The sequence below is a fragment of the Notolabrus celidotus genome, chromosome 21, assembly GCF_009762535.1.
Source record: "Notolabrus celidotus isolate fNotCel1 chromosome 21, fNotCel1.pri, whole genome shotgun sequence".
Lineage (NCBI taxonomy): Eukaryota > Metazoa > Chordata > Actinopteri > Labriformes > Labridae > Notolabrus > Notolabrus celidotus.
The window spans coordinates 12,944,566-12,959,653 of NC_048292.1; the positions used below are offsets into that span (position 1 = coordinate 12,944,566).

The 15,088-nt window shown below is 40.4% G+C and overlaps 1 protein-coding gene across 3 annotated transcripts in view; it reads right to left on the bottom strand.

The window, feature by feature from the left end:
- apaf1 (apoptotic peptidase activating factor 1) overlaps positions 1-15,088 on the bottom strand; it is a 64,248-nt gene that overhangs the window by 18,711 nt on the left and 30,449 nt on the right. For all 3 annotated transcript variants that reach the window (XM_034673992.1, XM_034673995.1, XM_034673994.1), the window contains 2 exons: positions 11,291-11,416; positions 8,619-8,765 (listed from right to left, as the gene is read on the bottom strand). In XM_034673992.1, coding sequence (XP_034529883.1) covers positions 8,619-8,765; positions 11,291-11,416 — 273 coding nt within the window. The remainder of the gene's footprint in view (positions 1-8,618; positions 8,766-11,290; positions 11,417-15,088) is intronic.

The following is a 15,088-nucleotide window of genomic DNA, read 5'->3' on the forward strand; positions in this document are numbered from 1 at the left end:
CTTTTAATTACACACACCATTCATGCAAGCATACAGGGAGCAGAGGGGAGGATAAAACTAAAGGAAGACTGGAGAGGCAGAGACAAAGATAAAAAATAAAAAAACAGCTTGAGAGGTGATTAAAGCAGGAGTGCTGACAGTTAGGAGTAAAAAAAACTACAAGGACAAACAAGAAAACAAGTCCTCTCACGCTACAGGCATCACGTTGCATCATATCGACCCATCAACTGAGAGGGGACCATGGGAGACATCAGCTGCTGTCACTTCTTCCGCTCTCATTCAACCAATAACAACATCATCATGTTCAGGAGCAGCAAGCAGCGGCGGCAGCAGGCTGAGCATTCTGCTGAAAGGCTTCTGATGTTTAGAGCTGCGATCAGAGAGGATCTGATGGCTGAAAAAAACTCCACTGACTCACTTCATGAGGAGGAAAACATGCTGCTCTACTATGCTTGTCTTTATTTATCTATTTCGCAACAATTTGCTACCACGAAGACTGTCAAAGCAATGTACTACTCAAAACTTTTTTAAAGATTCTTTGAAAGATTGAAATACGCTTTCTAAATGGTGTGGATTGCAGGAACGAGGGACAATTTTAATGGATCTAGAACCTTTTTAGTGATTACAAAAAAACCTTCTCTTGTTACACTGTCTTAACTGCATGCGGTGCAACTATCAGTGACAAATTCTGCTATACAGCAATGCTTCATATTGAAGTGCCCTAACTGCAACAAGCAACACATGACGATGCAACAATGGTTGTGCATGTTTTTGGTTTTATTTTAAGTTATATTTTTGCTTTTAATAGACAGGACAGCTGAAGAGAGACAGGAAATATTGTGAATAGAGAGTGGGGGAGGACATGCAGAAAATGGTCGAGTTTGGAATGCTGCGATGAAGGCTATAGCCTCTGTATATGGGGTGCGCACTTAGACCGCTAGGCCAACGAAGCCCGGGTTGTGCATGTTTAAGCCCACAACATAACTTAACCTCTTCACCGGCAGAAGACATCACCACAACTAACCGTCAGTTAAACTAATTGATAATATTTTTTAAATTGTCGGCCAAAAATGCTGGTAATATATTGTGTTTAAGCTGTAGCAAAGCTGGCTGAGGCTATTACTTTAAATTTTGTAGTTATATGCTATAATGCTCTACGACCCGGATGTAAAAAAGCGTTGATAACAGACAGCGTTGTTCGGCAGTATTTTGATCTATAAAATTAAGATAAAGTTGTATTATTTACTGTGTCTACCGCTAGCTGCCATAAGGCCATAAGATAGATCTTATTGTTGGTTTTGCGTCATGATGTAGTTCAATTTAGATCACTGGAGGAGACCAAAACAATAAGCTAGAAGATGCTAAAATGCTTTGTGAAATTACAGGAAAGTTCTGAGGAACATGACAATTCTGTATGGGCTTATCAGGAATCACCTGTGATGGCAAAATTCCACCAGATCCATGTCCATTCCGTCTCTGAGCCATCATGGCACCTGATCTGATAGGTTTCTATTCTAGTCAATGTGTTAACTCCCACTGGATCCACTCTGTTGGGTTCCGGCTGTGTCTCTGATCCGGCAGGTTGGAATGCAACGGATCAAATACGCAAGACTTCTATTTTTGCCGGATGCTGGAGCACGACGAAATGTTCAGCACACAGCAGATGGAGTGGGACAGGAAGTCAGGCACCAAAATAAAATTAAAACATCCTGCTGATTTCCAGAATAAAACACACTCTGTTATCACCAGATCGTATTTCACTTAACTATGACAACAAACCGTCATTATGAGCGGAGCCGGGCCTGGAGTCATCAGGTCAGAGGTTTCAGAGGACGATAAAAACAATATGGATAAAGAGAGGAAGAGGATAATCATTAATTCGGTGATTACCGCAGGAAAACCTCGGTCACATGACTCCAACTGTCTGGCGGTCTTGCTCTGTGCTGCGTTCCGAAAACACAACCGGTGGGTGGTTACGGATGAGAGAGCACAGAGCCGGACCGCAGCGGATCGGGCACAGACCAGACACGGATCTGGTGGAAGTCCTGTGTGATACTTCAGATTTTTGAGCCACTATTACTTACTTCTTAAAAACTGCATAGAAATTTTTAAATCTGATTATTACAACTTGTTTGGTAAGAAGGAACAATACACTACTTCAACCCTTACAAGCTGATTGGCTATACCAACGCTTTAACGAGTCATCAAGCTGTTTAGTACAGCATATTTCTGCGGCAGTCAAAAGAAGCTTCATGCTATGTTTTTGTTTGATCCAACATACTTGTAAAGGCAGATCATGAATGAATGTGTGTGTGACCTGTGTCCGTAATTGGGGTTGTACGGGGTCATTGTCTATTTAAGGTAGGAACCTTTGTTCTGTGGTAGGGCTGAACGATTAATCAAATTCAAACCGACATCGCAATGTAATGCAATTATCAAATCGCAAAGGCTGCGATTAAAAAAAAAAAAAGAAAGTTTCATGTACACAGACGCAGCCTTACGTGACATGCATGCAGTAGGTGGCCGTAATGCCCCTTTCAGCTGATTTGCCGAGGGCAAAAAAACTCAGAAGAACGAGACGTGTGAGCGGGGGATGAAGATAACAACTTAAGCCACGCTAAGTTTTGATTTGTTGTTTTGTTAAAAATGGCCTCAGCAGAAGAACCGATCATATTGGGACGTGCAAAGTAATCAACACGCTGAATATCAACATGTGGAGCAGGCTTATAAATAATCTCCGCAGATGCAGAATCGGTGAAGACCCAGACAACGTGTGGATTTATGGAACAGGACAACTGAACAGAATCATATTTAAGACTCACAGTGTCCAGTTTTCGGTCTACTGGTTCTTATTGAGAAAAATAAGCATGTTTACGTGGTCAGGTGTCAGTCAGGAGCGCAACCGGGTCAGAATCAGTCCGGCAGCGGAGAAAAAAGAGACCTGTCACTCAGCCGCAGCCCCCAGCTGAGCGTCTCCGCTGTGAGCAACACCTTCAGTCGGCTGGTTCACATCCAAACATGCTTTAAACTGAAAACACTTGTTTGGCAGAATTTTGTTAATTAGTTGTGGTGAACGCTTACAAGACTGCAAGTCAAAGGATTCAGTAAGTTTACAACTGTAACTGAAGTAGATAAATAAACCGTCTTTCATATTAATTCATGCTTCATTTGCCTTTATCTTAACAGAAGTCTAGCCTATGAGAAAGAACAGTTTGTGTATAATAAATCTGATATTGTTTATTATAATACAGATTGATTTATTACTTGTGTTTGTTGAAAAATACATGAAGAGAACCTTGAAAAAATAATCGTATACTAAATCGCAATTGCAATATTAAGGAAAATAATCGCAATTAGATTATTTTCCAAAATCGTTCAGCCCTATTCTGTGGTCAGGTGTTCTGTCCGGAAGGTTAAACAGTTTTTGACCGTTGAAGCAGCATGGTGCTGTGGGAGTGTATATGTGTATGTTCGTCTGTGAAATGTCATGTTTTGGACACTTTGGAGCTCATATCACGAAAATAAACGGACAGAGAGTTCAATTGGCAAATATGACTTGGACTTTAATTCATCAAGCACGGTAACTCCAGCGCGTCAGATAGGTATTCCAGGTGCAGCGCCTCAGTGGCTTAAAGCTTTGGCTTGGCCTCTACAATACTATATGTTGTTTGTCTTTTCTTTCCTCTATAACTTCATCTGTCGTTTCACTATCAAGTTTCGTTATGACGTCTACTTTCTCAGATTATGAAAAGATTGTACTACACTGAGAATCCATCGTTGAGAGATGTTTCAGTATTCAAGCCAAGCTTCAATAACAATAAATCTTCACCAATGATCCAAATGCACATTTAATACAATCCCACTGATCCTTCATAATGAATTTCTCTGGTTACAACAGCTGAGGATGAATACTAACCAAACACCATCCTGAGGACAACCAGGCGATGCCAAGCCTTTTTCCAAGGCTGACAGAACATACTTGAAAATCCCAGATTTTTAAAAATCTATTCATAGATGTCTGTCAATATTTTATTTGACAACTCTGGTATCCTTACTTTATATTTACATGAAATCCCCACTTCTTTTAGGCCTCATCTTCAACTCAGAAGAAGTAAAACAAGGTATGTGAGAGTTTAAATATCAATTTCCTCATAAGCATGTTGGCATGATTTGCAAATAGTTATTAAAATAGATAGGTAGATTACCATCATGCCTCCTTACTCTCAGGCTGTATCATCTGTCATAAGAGATACACTTTCTGTCATGGTAATTACAGTGACAGACAGGATGGCCTCTCAGAGCTGTCCAGCTGACACACAGTACAATTAATCAATCAAAGCTCTTGTCTCAGGAGGGGGGTCACCCTTTAAGATGGCTTAATGATCCATCACGGCTCCTCATATCCACATACTGATCCATCACGTCGACATGTCTGTCTGAAGAAGAAGAGGAAAGAGTCTGTGTGGTGGAGTAATGGAGAGATCTGTTTGCCGTTACCGGTGTAATTATGAGTGTCATAATGATGTAACGGGAAATGAAGCTGGCTGATGAGCGCTTCATCAAAGAGTTGAGCAAAAGAGAACTGGATGTAAAATCTTTTTTTTTTTTTTTTTAGTCATGGTGTATTTATTGAGTTTTCAATACGGACAGACAAATACAACAAAGACAATACAGAAATAATAAAGAGAAAACCAGACAAAATTAAATACAACTGGCTTCCAGTCACAGGACAGCCAAGGCAAAATGATATTAGAAAACAAAAAGCAAAATAAAGACAATAACAATTTAAAGGAGAAATGTATAAATACATTACACAAAAATAAATTAAAAAGTGCACCAGATCGCAGAGTTGGTGATTCTTACAGAGCCATACCCCTTTTTATCCGTTAAGCGGCACTGTCAATTGTTCCACGTAGGAAATAAAAGGATGCCATATTGTATCATATTTCCCAGTTGATCCCCGTAGTGTGTGTCTTATCTTTTGGATTTTGAGAAAATACATCACCTCACAAATCCACCTGCTGAAAGTAGGAGGGCGGTCACTCTTCCAATTCAAGAGAATGAGACGCCTCGCAAGAAGGGCTGAGTAGGCTATACGACTCAACTGCACTTGAGTCAGAGTGAGTTCCCCTGATTGCACCCCAAAAAGACCCAGAAAAGGACACGGTGTGATAGTTTGACCTGTAAGCTCTGAGTATACATCAAATTTTGCAGACCAGAATGTTTTGAGGTTTGGACATGACCAAAAGGTGTGAATAAGACTGGCTGGAGCTTGTTTGCATCTGTCACATGTAGGGCTAACACCAGGGAAGATCTGGATGTAAAATCTTACAGATAAGCAAGTATGTTGAAAAATTAGCGGATATCAATTAGGTTTCTCTTGATCACTTTAAGAGGGTAAAACTTCAAAATCACTGGAAGAAATAAACACTGCGATAATATGCAGATGAACAGATCAAGATAGAGAGGATCCCCTCATAGTAAAAAGTGTCCTTTGGAACTATTTGATTTCAGCTTTCAGAGAAATCATGTCTGTTTCAAATGCAGTTCAGTATTGTCAGCACTCAGCGTCCTCTGCACAAACTGCTCAGCTGTTTTTATACTCTGCACTCTCTGTAGCACATAGTTCAACTTTAAGAACACTTCTCCACGCTCATCAAAGTCACGTCTTGATCAAGCGGCAACTTCCAGTCTAAAAACATGAAGCCCATGTGGAAGTGCTAAAAAATGCAGTTCATCGAGCGTCCGCTTGAAGCTGGCTGCAGAAAGACCAAACACCACATACACACCCATTCAAAAAAGACGATCTTTGCTGTAAACAAACAGGATGTGGTCAGATGATTTGTGCGGGTGATGATCCGGGCGGCCGAATTCTGAATGAGCTGCAGTCTGTTGGTGAGTTTGGTGGGGAGTCCGGTGTGGAGGGTGTTGCAGTAATCGATATGGGAAGTGACAAATGAATGAACCAGGATTTCGGTGCTGGATTGGGACAGTGATGGGCGGAGTCTGGATATGTTGCGGAGGTGGAAGAATGCAGTCCGGGTGACGTTTTGAATGTGAGGTGCAAATGAGAGGGTGCTGTCCAGAATGATGCCGAGGTTCTTGACTTGGTGGGAGAAGGGTACAGGGAATCAGTCGATGATGATGGGTGGGGCTGGGGTGTGATGATCGGCACACACTGTATGGGTGTTTTTTTTTTTTAACTCTTGGTATTTTCGTAGATAATAAACTTACAATTTTTGCCCAAATAAGGACAAGGCTGACTTGATTGACAGGCAATCACACACTAGCTCGGACCAAGTTAGGTGAGTTCAGTATTTCCAATATGGCACCTGCTGACAATTGGCTTCAAAACAGTGTGTCAGGAACAGATGGGTGATGTCACAGATACTGCCTCCATTAATCATACAGTCTATGGTCTTAATCACAGACTAATCATGATCAAAAGGGGGGCGGGACTTCTGGTATCTACTTTGTCAACAACAATGGCGGAGGTCCATACAGAGGACAAACAAACCCAATTCTTCTTTCCGAGGTATAATTTCCAGGTGTAGAGCGTTAACATATGCTGAGACATGATTTCTTTCAGTTAATTTTCAAGTTTTCTTTGTAAATTTCCATTGAATAAAAGCAAATATAATGCATACAGAGCATTTTAAAACAGACTTAACAGTCATTGTTTAGTGAAGCAGAGATCTCGCTGGGGAAATTAGGTTACTTAATGACCTGTCAGCACAAAAATCAGAGTTCGTTGACACAGTCCGAACATCTAACAGGGTTTCCTTGATTTTTGCAGAGAGCCTCAAGTGGACACTCAAGGAACTGCAGCTTTTGTGCACTTTCCCACTGGCTTCATTGTTCAACACCAGAGGTTGCCAGTTAGTTTATATGTAACATTTAATAGATCTGGCAGTTGTACAGAGCACCTAATCCTCTTTAGCAGCATGTCTAACTAAAGATTTGAGGGATATCTATGCTGTAACTATTCCATTGAACGTAGATGAATCTTTGAGCTCAGCAGAAGCATCACCTTTATTTACAAATCAATAAAAATGTTCCTAAAAAACGTATTATTGTGGTACAGTGCTTTCTCATGCCCCCCTGCCTTGTTAGCCAACAGTCAAAATCTGCAATCCAGCCTGTAATGGCCCCTAATATCTACATCATCAGCAGCCTTTAGGTCTCATATTGATTAAACCACTACCTCACCCTTATTCTATCAAACCTTGAGGTCACTATCTGAACATATGACATCATGCTACTTTGTCTGGCGTTCATTTGAGCACCTCATTTGTCTTTTCAATAGCTTGTTCCGATAGATTTCATGAAGAAAGAGAATCAAAGAATTAAATCTGGCGCTCGTTATGTTTGAGCTCATTTTCAGGGTTTGATGAAATTGTCAACAGAAAGCTGCTGAAAACAAGATGATGATGTGTTTTCGGCCATCTGTCAAAAGTCTGAACAGCAGCAACCACTGCGCTCGACAGTAACATCTCTGTCGGCCCACACAGGAAGGTATACACAAAGGCGCGCATGCACAGAATCACGCTCACGACACACACACGCACACGCACACACAGTATCAGGAGTAATCTGAGATATAAAGCCTCATCGATCAGAACTGCTCTCCCTTGAGGATTACATCATTGCCCAGTAAATAGCCAATCACAGCGCAGCACAGACTGCCCGCTCTGTGACCCCCATCTCTTGTAAAAGCCAAGGCAATGAGACAAAAACACACACACACACACACACACACACAGTCACACACACACAGACACACACATTATTCCAGTCACGTCACAAGGAGGCATTGATACCATTCTCTCAGGTATTGAGTGTTTTTATGTAAACCTGCACCACTGCAGTGCTCCTCGTGTTAATGTAACAATAGTGCAGGTTGAGGGCATCTTTGTTTGGTTTTCACAAACACATGGATACGTTGGTAGAATAAGAAGAAGAAGGGGCATTCAGGGTGAAAGAATTGTGCTGCATAACTTTGTGGAAGTAAATTCATCTGGACAGCATGCAAACTTGAGTTAGAGCGCGGGCAGAACGGACCAAACATTTAAGTTCCAACTTCCTCTGTCTGTGAAGAATGTTTTATGATGTAGATTAAAAGGTCATTTTCAAAACTCTTAAAATTAAACTTCATTATTTAAAATTAATGAGCCCTTATTTTGCTGTTGGACATAAGAACAAGTGGTACTCTTGCGTAAGACATCCCCCGGCATCTCTATTGCAAAAGGTGTAATTGGTTCCAACACGTCCGGGGACTTTAGATTTATTTGTTCTATTAAAAGTAGAACATTTCTTCCGCAAGTGTAGGAAATTCTTAGTTAAGTGGACAACAGTTCAGGTTCAGGAAGACGATTTTTGCATGTCACTCCCAAAAGGTTATGCCCTTTCTTTTCTGGCACCTATAACTTTTGTGTGTCCAAATAAAATGCAATACATAAGAAGAAAAAGAAGAAGATGTCTTTGGAACCTACTCATTTGTACCAACCAAAGTGTCTTCTTCTTCTTCTTCTTTGTCTTTTTCTTTTTCTTTGTGAGTCCATACCAACAAAGGCAGACTTTTAGGAACCAACCTGTATGTATGGAGTATATCAACATACCTTGATGTAGCCTCCTGTTGATACCAGTAGAGAGTTGTCTTGTGAGAAGTGCAGATCGGTGACCCAGCCTCCGTGCAGTGAGTCCATGGCGTCTTTACCGTCCCGCGAACATATCTTCAGCAGAGTGCCGCCTTTAACGCTCCAAAGCTGTGGTTGAAAAGTTGGAGCTTAGATTAAAAACATTCATGAAGTAAAAGTTAAGTTATATTTTTTGGGGCATTTCCGCCTTTAATGGATAGGACAGCTGAAAAGAGACAGGAAATGTGTGGAGTAGAGAGTGGGGGAGGACATGCAATAAGTGGTCGAGGTTGGGACTTCTGCAATGAGGGCTATAGCCTCTGTATATGGGGTGCGCTTAGACCGCTAGGCCAACGGCGCCCTAGTAAAATGTCACTTTAACCAAATCAAAAGGTGTCAGAGCTGTTTGTGCAAAAGATCCACTTACAGATCCAAAAACACTCCATATGCTTCACTATCTGTGAATCCCAAAGTGAACCTAATTAGTCTGGACTTTTAAGACCCGTATTGTTGCCTTTATGAGCTGCACATAGAGGATACTCTTGCTTAACACAGAGGTAAGGCTGGATCACTGACTATATATTGGACTATAATATGGGTCGGGCACGTCTATCTCCTCCTGTTATTATAAAGTAAAAAGCATAAGCCAAAATAGACGCAGATTTACTGTCACGTACGTCCAACTTTAGAGCCAAGGCATGTGCAAAAGAAATCTGGCTGGTGGAGCCAAGATATCATACCCCTTCTGCTAATCAAAACACAAATTTAACTTACAGATATCCAAGGTCAAAGTTCTCTGAAGTCTGTACAGTTTACAGCAGAGCAGATTCTTAAACCAGTTTGAAGCAGACACTCACGGTTATAGAAATTGTAATGACTCTTGTGTTAGTGTTTGTTACGTTTTCTAGCATTTGTCAACAAAGTTGTCAATTATGACGTCACATCCCCTTTTATTAGCATCAAAAAACTACATATATGGCCACATCTACAGGAAATAAACACTTGAACATGAATCCGAATGATGAGAGCTAACTATAACGATTAAAAACAGGTTTGTGAAAAATATTTTTAATGTGTGTTTTAATTTTCTAGTTGGATCCATGTTCCATCTGTTATAATGAGGGAGGTGGTTTTTATGATCTATGCTGCAGCCTTTCACTAAAGGGAGCTTTAAAGTATTGGCTTCACTTTTGGGGAGTGTTGTGTCATCCATGTGTTTATTGTCTATGGTCTTTGGATCATGTGGTGAAGGGAAGGTCATACATAAGGGTAGAACACAACATCTGTCTCTTCATACAAATGTAACCAAAACTCCACAAAAAGGTCACATGACATCATGTCAATAATTTCCAAGGCTACTCAACAAACTCAATTATATTCTGAGGTTGAGTAAATTATGTTGCTTTTTGTGCATTTTTTTTTCTTTCCGGGTCACGCCGAGCCTTTAAGAAGTACAATACAGCAAATGCAGAGAGTTTGCACCTCTATACAGTGTGTGGGGCTAGAAGAGAAGTTACCCGTATTGCACCTCATATATAATGCAAAGATGCTTCATTATTCAATCATCTCTGCTGAAGGACATCATGCCGATTGCAGCTATTACACAACTGTTCACATGCCACGTCCATTTGACAATGACACATCACACGTACAGCTATATTTAACACTTGGCATGCTTTTTGTGCGGAATGACTCACATTGGTTTCCATAGAAACAGGGGTTGAGATTTCAGTGTGCTTTATGTAATTGGATCTGATGGATTCTCCCATTCCTGGATAATGGAGCAGAGCAGCTCAGAGGCCACCAGAGGGCATTAACCCCTTCTTGACCATTGCTGCGCTGCAGGCTGAACAGCAAGAGGTGACTTTCTCGTCTTCGTCTCACGCAGTCTAACTACGTTTGCTCTGTGTGTCCGTCTCTCTGTCTGTATGTCTGTCTTTCTGTGTACGAAAAGAGCTGATTTCCAAAACCTTAGGGATCCAATTTGGCAGCCCTAGTCCTCTCCTTCACCCTCCCACTGTCAGACATCTCCTCCTCTTCCTGCTCTCTTCATCACAACTTCTCGCACAACCTCCAACACCCGCTCCCCAAATCTGAGTGGGAGCCCTGCCCACTTCCTTTCATCTCCCCCCCTTCTCTGTGCACTGCAGCAATCATGATGCATTAGTAGGCACTTTATCTAAATGAGTGATGAGGTGTAATTAGGGGATGATCTCTGGAATAAATGTTGACTGCTGGTGTAATTGCATTTTTTGTGCAGCACGGCAAAACAGACGGTTTAAGGAATTGTACTTCTCTGGCAACATGATGCAAATTTGTGTGTTCACATCCCCCTCAACTCCTCCTCTAGTCTCTTCACTATCACATTTTCTTTAGAAGTCTTAAAATATCCCCCTCCTTAATTTTTCCATGACAACTTTCTGTATGTAGGCTCTGTGTCCAAGGTGATTTAGAGAATGCAAAACAAGCTTAATAAGCTTGAATCCTTGTATCAGTAGCTGACAATAAGAAATACAAAACACGCTGAGTTTAATCCTCTTCCACTCACCTTTTCTGTCTTATTTTGGCTTTTAATAGCACATAAAGGAGAACAAAAGAAAAAAAACATAATCAGTAAAAAGGGAAAAAAAAGGGCAAATGTTTTAAACACATACTCGGATCTCTCCGTTGTCGTCTCCCGTGGCGAGGCGTCGGCTGTCCCATGAAAATCTGCAGCTTCGGACGCAGTCCTGATGGCCGCTCAGTGTGCCGACACACTGCCAGGACTCACAGTGCCACAACTAGGAACAAAAGAAGAGGCATTAAAGATGAAATCAATACTTCAGTTGTGCATAGAACTGAAAAAAAGAAGACAAAAACTATTATTTATACTCTACAGAGTGATAGAGCCAGGTTATAGGAGAGAAAACACATTTGAGATTATGAGAATAAAGTCAAAGTCAGAACTCTGCTCTATGGTTAGCTTCTATCTTATTTTGAAGGGGAAGATCAGAGGCAGACAGCTGCATGCACTAAAATCAAGAACAAGGAGCATCTTGTGAAGTCACACTTCAGTATAGGATTCATACATAACTGAATGCCCCATCTGGAAGCACATCACATTTTCACAAGTATCAGGATACTCTGTAGATTGTTTAAAGAATGTGAGTCAGTTCTGAAGAAGAGTAGACTGATAGGCAGTCTGAGCACACTTCTGCAATCGGTGTTTGTCCTCAACTGTTGAGTTTGACTTTACAAGATGATCCACGTTCCTCATTGTAGCGCAGAAGGCTGGCTGCACTTCTGATATCCCCCATTATGTTGTATTATATAAAGGTAAACTACAGCCTGTAAAAACTGTCTTTCTCATAAAATTTCAACTTCATTCTCGTGAGATTATCATTTTATTGTCGTTATAAATTTGAAACTTTAATCTTGTTCATTTATAAGTTAATTCATGAATATTTACGCTGTTTATTCTAAATATGTATGGATCTCTTTCTGTTTTTCTTGTGGATCTCAAACATTAATAGATTTTTTGTTGTCGTAATCTTTAATTTTCAATTTTTTTTGCTTGTAAATGTATAACTTTTTCTCTGTAAATTTCCGACTTTCCCTCTCTTACAACTTTACTGGTGTAAATTTTAGAATTTTTCACATTTATTCACAACTTTTTCTTGTTACTTTATTCAAGTAGATTTACGAATCTTTCTCTTATTTGTGATCTTGTGCCTTTTTTTTCTTATAGATTAAAATTGTTTTCTCCCACAACTGAATGAAGCATTTCACATTCACATGAGAAAAAAAAGCTCTGTTTTTTTTAATGAATGAACAACATACCGCTAAGGTAAAATCCCAACAGCACCTCCTGTTAAACTACGTTTTTATATTTTATTCACTTACTGTAGGCTTTAGGTTATGTATTTATTTCTTTATTTGTAGAGTCTACTTCTAGCTTGTTATCTATTCTGTATGCTGCTTGACCTGAGTAATGTGTTTTGTTACTTCATGTTTTTAAATGTGACTGAATGACGATGAAAGGAACCTTGAACCTTGAACCTTGAACCTTGAACCTTGAACCTTGAACCAAGGCCACATAAGGAAGTAGCCTGAACATGCCCCAGATGTTCATTTTAATCCAGTTGTATTTACTTTGGATTTAAGACATTGGGAGATACTAGTGTCTATAAGTAACACAGATGGTATTGTTAACTTTGTGCAGGCACCAAAATGATGCATCTGAAATGCATTACAGCTGGATACGTGGTGACTTAAGAGACAATCAGACAATTGCTCAAAATACTGGTCATCACGGAATGCAACCGGGTGCCGGTTATCTTGTTAAATTCTGAAAAACCGAGCAGATTTTTTTTCTCTCAGGTGAATATAATACGCTTCCATAATTTGAGGCTATACTCTTGAAACCTTATTTTGTTCTAATCTTTAATGTGGCCCTATTCCTGTCATATTCATGCATTTTAACTTTCAATCTGAATAAACTGAGACCATGTAAAGGATTAATTTGCTTTCTCTTCATTAAACTATCACGAGGGTGGAGGGCTAGCTTAGATAATAATAGTAACTGGACCTGTTGGGAATGTGATAAACTTTCAATGAAATTCAGATAAAACAATCCAAAAAGCCGTTTACCTGAGATTAAAATGTAATAATAGATCTAAAATGTTCTTTTTTTTTGGCTTAAGACAGTCATCACTTGTTAAACGCTCTTATGAAGACAAATTATTGTCCCAAAAGCTGAGCTAATTTTGTTACAGTGCTGCACATAATGACGAAACAATTAATGAGCTCTCTCCATCTCTCTGCTGTTCTCTCTCTCTCTCTCTCTGTTCAGATTCCCCTTCTGTAGTTTCTGTCTCCCATCCATTGTTCTCTTTTATTTCCCTCCCTTGCTTTCTCTTTCCTCCCTCTGTGTTCCTTCCTCACCCCGGTCACATCCTGCGCTGCACTGAAAATAACACAACTCATAATTAGACACTACATTTGGCAGGCAGCTAACTACGTCTGCACACACACACAGCCCTGTTCATGTGAAGGTCAGGAGAGAGAGTTAGAGAAAGAAGGGGGCAGAGAGAGCGGTGGAGGAAAAAGAGTAAGCAGAACAGATAACTCTCCTTCTTTTGTGGCGCTCTACTAAAATACTCGCAGCTGATCCTTTTTGGTTTGACCTCTGGATGGATGGAGTTAGGTGACTTTGTGTTTGTGTGTGTGTGTAGAGCTACCAAAGCCTCTGCTCGGTCTGGAGAGCAAGGACTATGTTACTGGCTGCTAACCAGCACCACAACACACACACACACACACACACACACACACACACACACACACACACACACACACACACACACACACACACACACACACACGCACACACACACACACACACACACACACCTAAATTATCATCCCTGCCAAATCCATAAAACACACATTCTCTCTCACTAATGTCCATTGACTGAAGCCAGGTTGGCTGCAGACCCAGTGGCTGTTTCTCTCTCTACTGTAAGTGTCCATCAAATCTGAATTCCTGTGTGAAACTCTGAGGCAGTGCTCGAGATCGGCTGCTTTAACAAAATTCAGAGAGACGGACTGTGCACCGTTCTTTAAAGTCGAGTAAAACAACACAGAATTAAATGCTTTAAACTAGGGATGTACACAATTAATCGATTATCGACTGCTCGACCATGTCCTGCATGTCTTCCCCCGCTCTCTGCTCCCCACATTTCCTGTCTCTCTTCAGCTGTCCTATAAAATAAAGTCAAAAAGGCCAAAAATATAACTTAAAAAAAAAATAATAATAATAATAATGTGCTTTATATTGATAAATCGATAGATAATCGTTAACATTTCCCAAAAAATTGATCACTGAAAATACTTGAAATGTACATCCCTATTTTAAACATTAGTTTGTTAACCCTTAACAGTCACACAATTACCAAACTCCATTTTCTTTTGTAGAAGAACACATTTTCTAGTTCTCCATCTAATTATCTCGAAATATTTCATCTTAAAGTCTTGTTTCTGAACTTGAAATGTGAGCGCCCAGGGAGTAAAGATGTGAGCACTTTCGCTTTGTGAACGGAGGCAAAAAAAGCATCCTCCCTGCTGATCCCTGATTTTATAAATACCCTCTTAAATATCGGTGCGGTGATTTCAGTACGACTGTAGCTTTTGGTTTTAAGATCATTTTGTAGCACAGATTAAGTGTAAGAGTTCGCCTTTTTCAGAAACACTCAAAGGGGCTCAGACTGCTTAGTGTTTGTAGTTTCTGTACGGTTCAGGATGTACCATGCAAGGAAAAGCAATAATTTCAAAGATTTATGTTGAAAAGGTTAAAAACAGCATCTCCAGCCCGCTGAGTGAATCAAAGTCAGACCAAAGTCGGGCACAGCGGTGTTGGTAAAAGTCGACCTGGCAAAAACTACTTCCAGACAGGGAGGAGGGTCGATTGCAGGCCA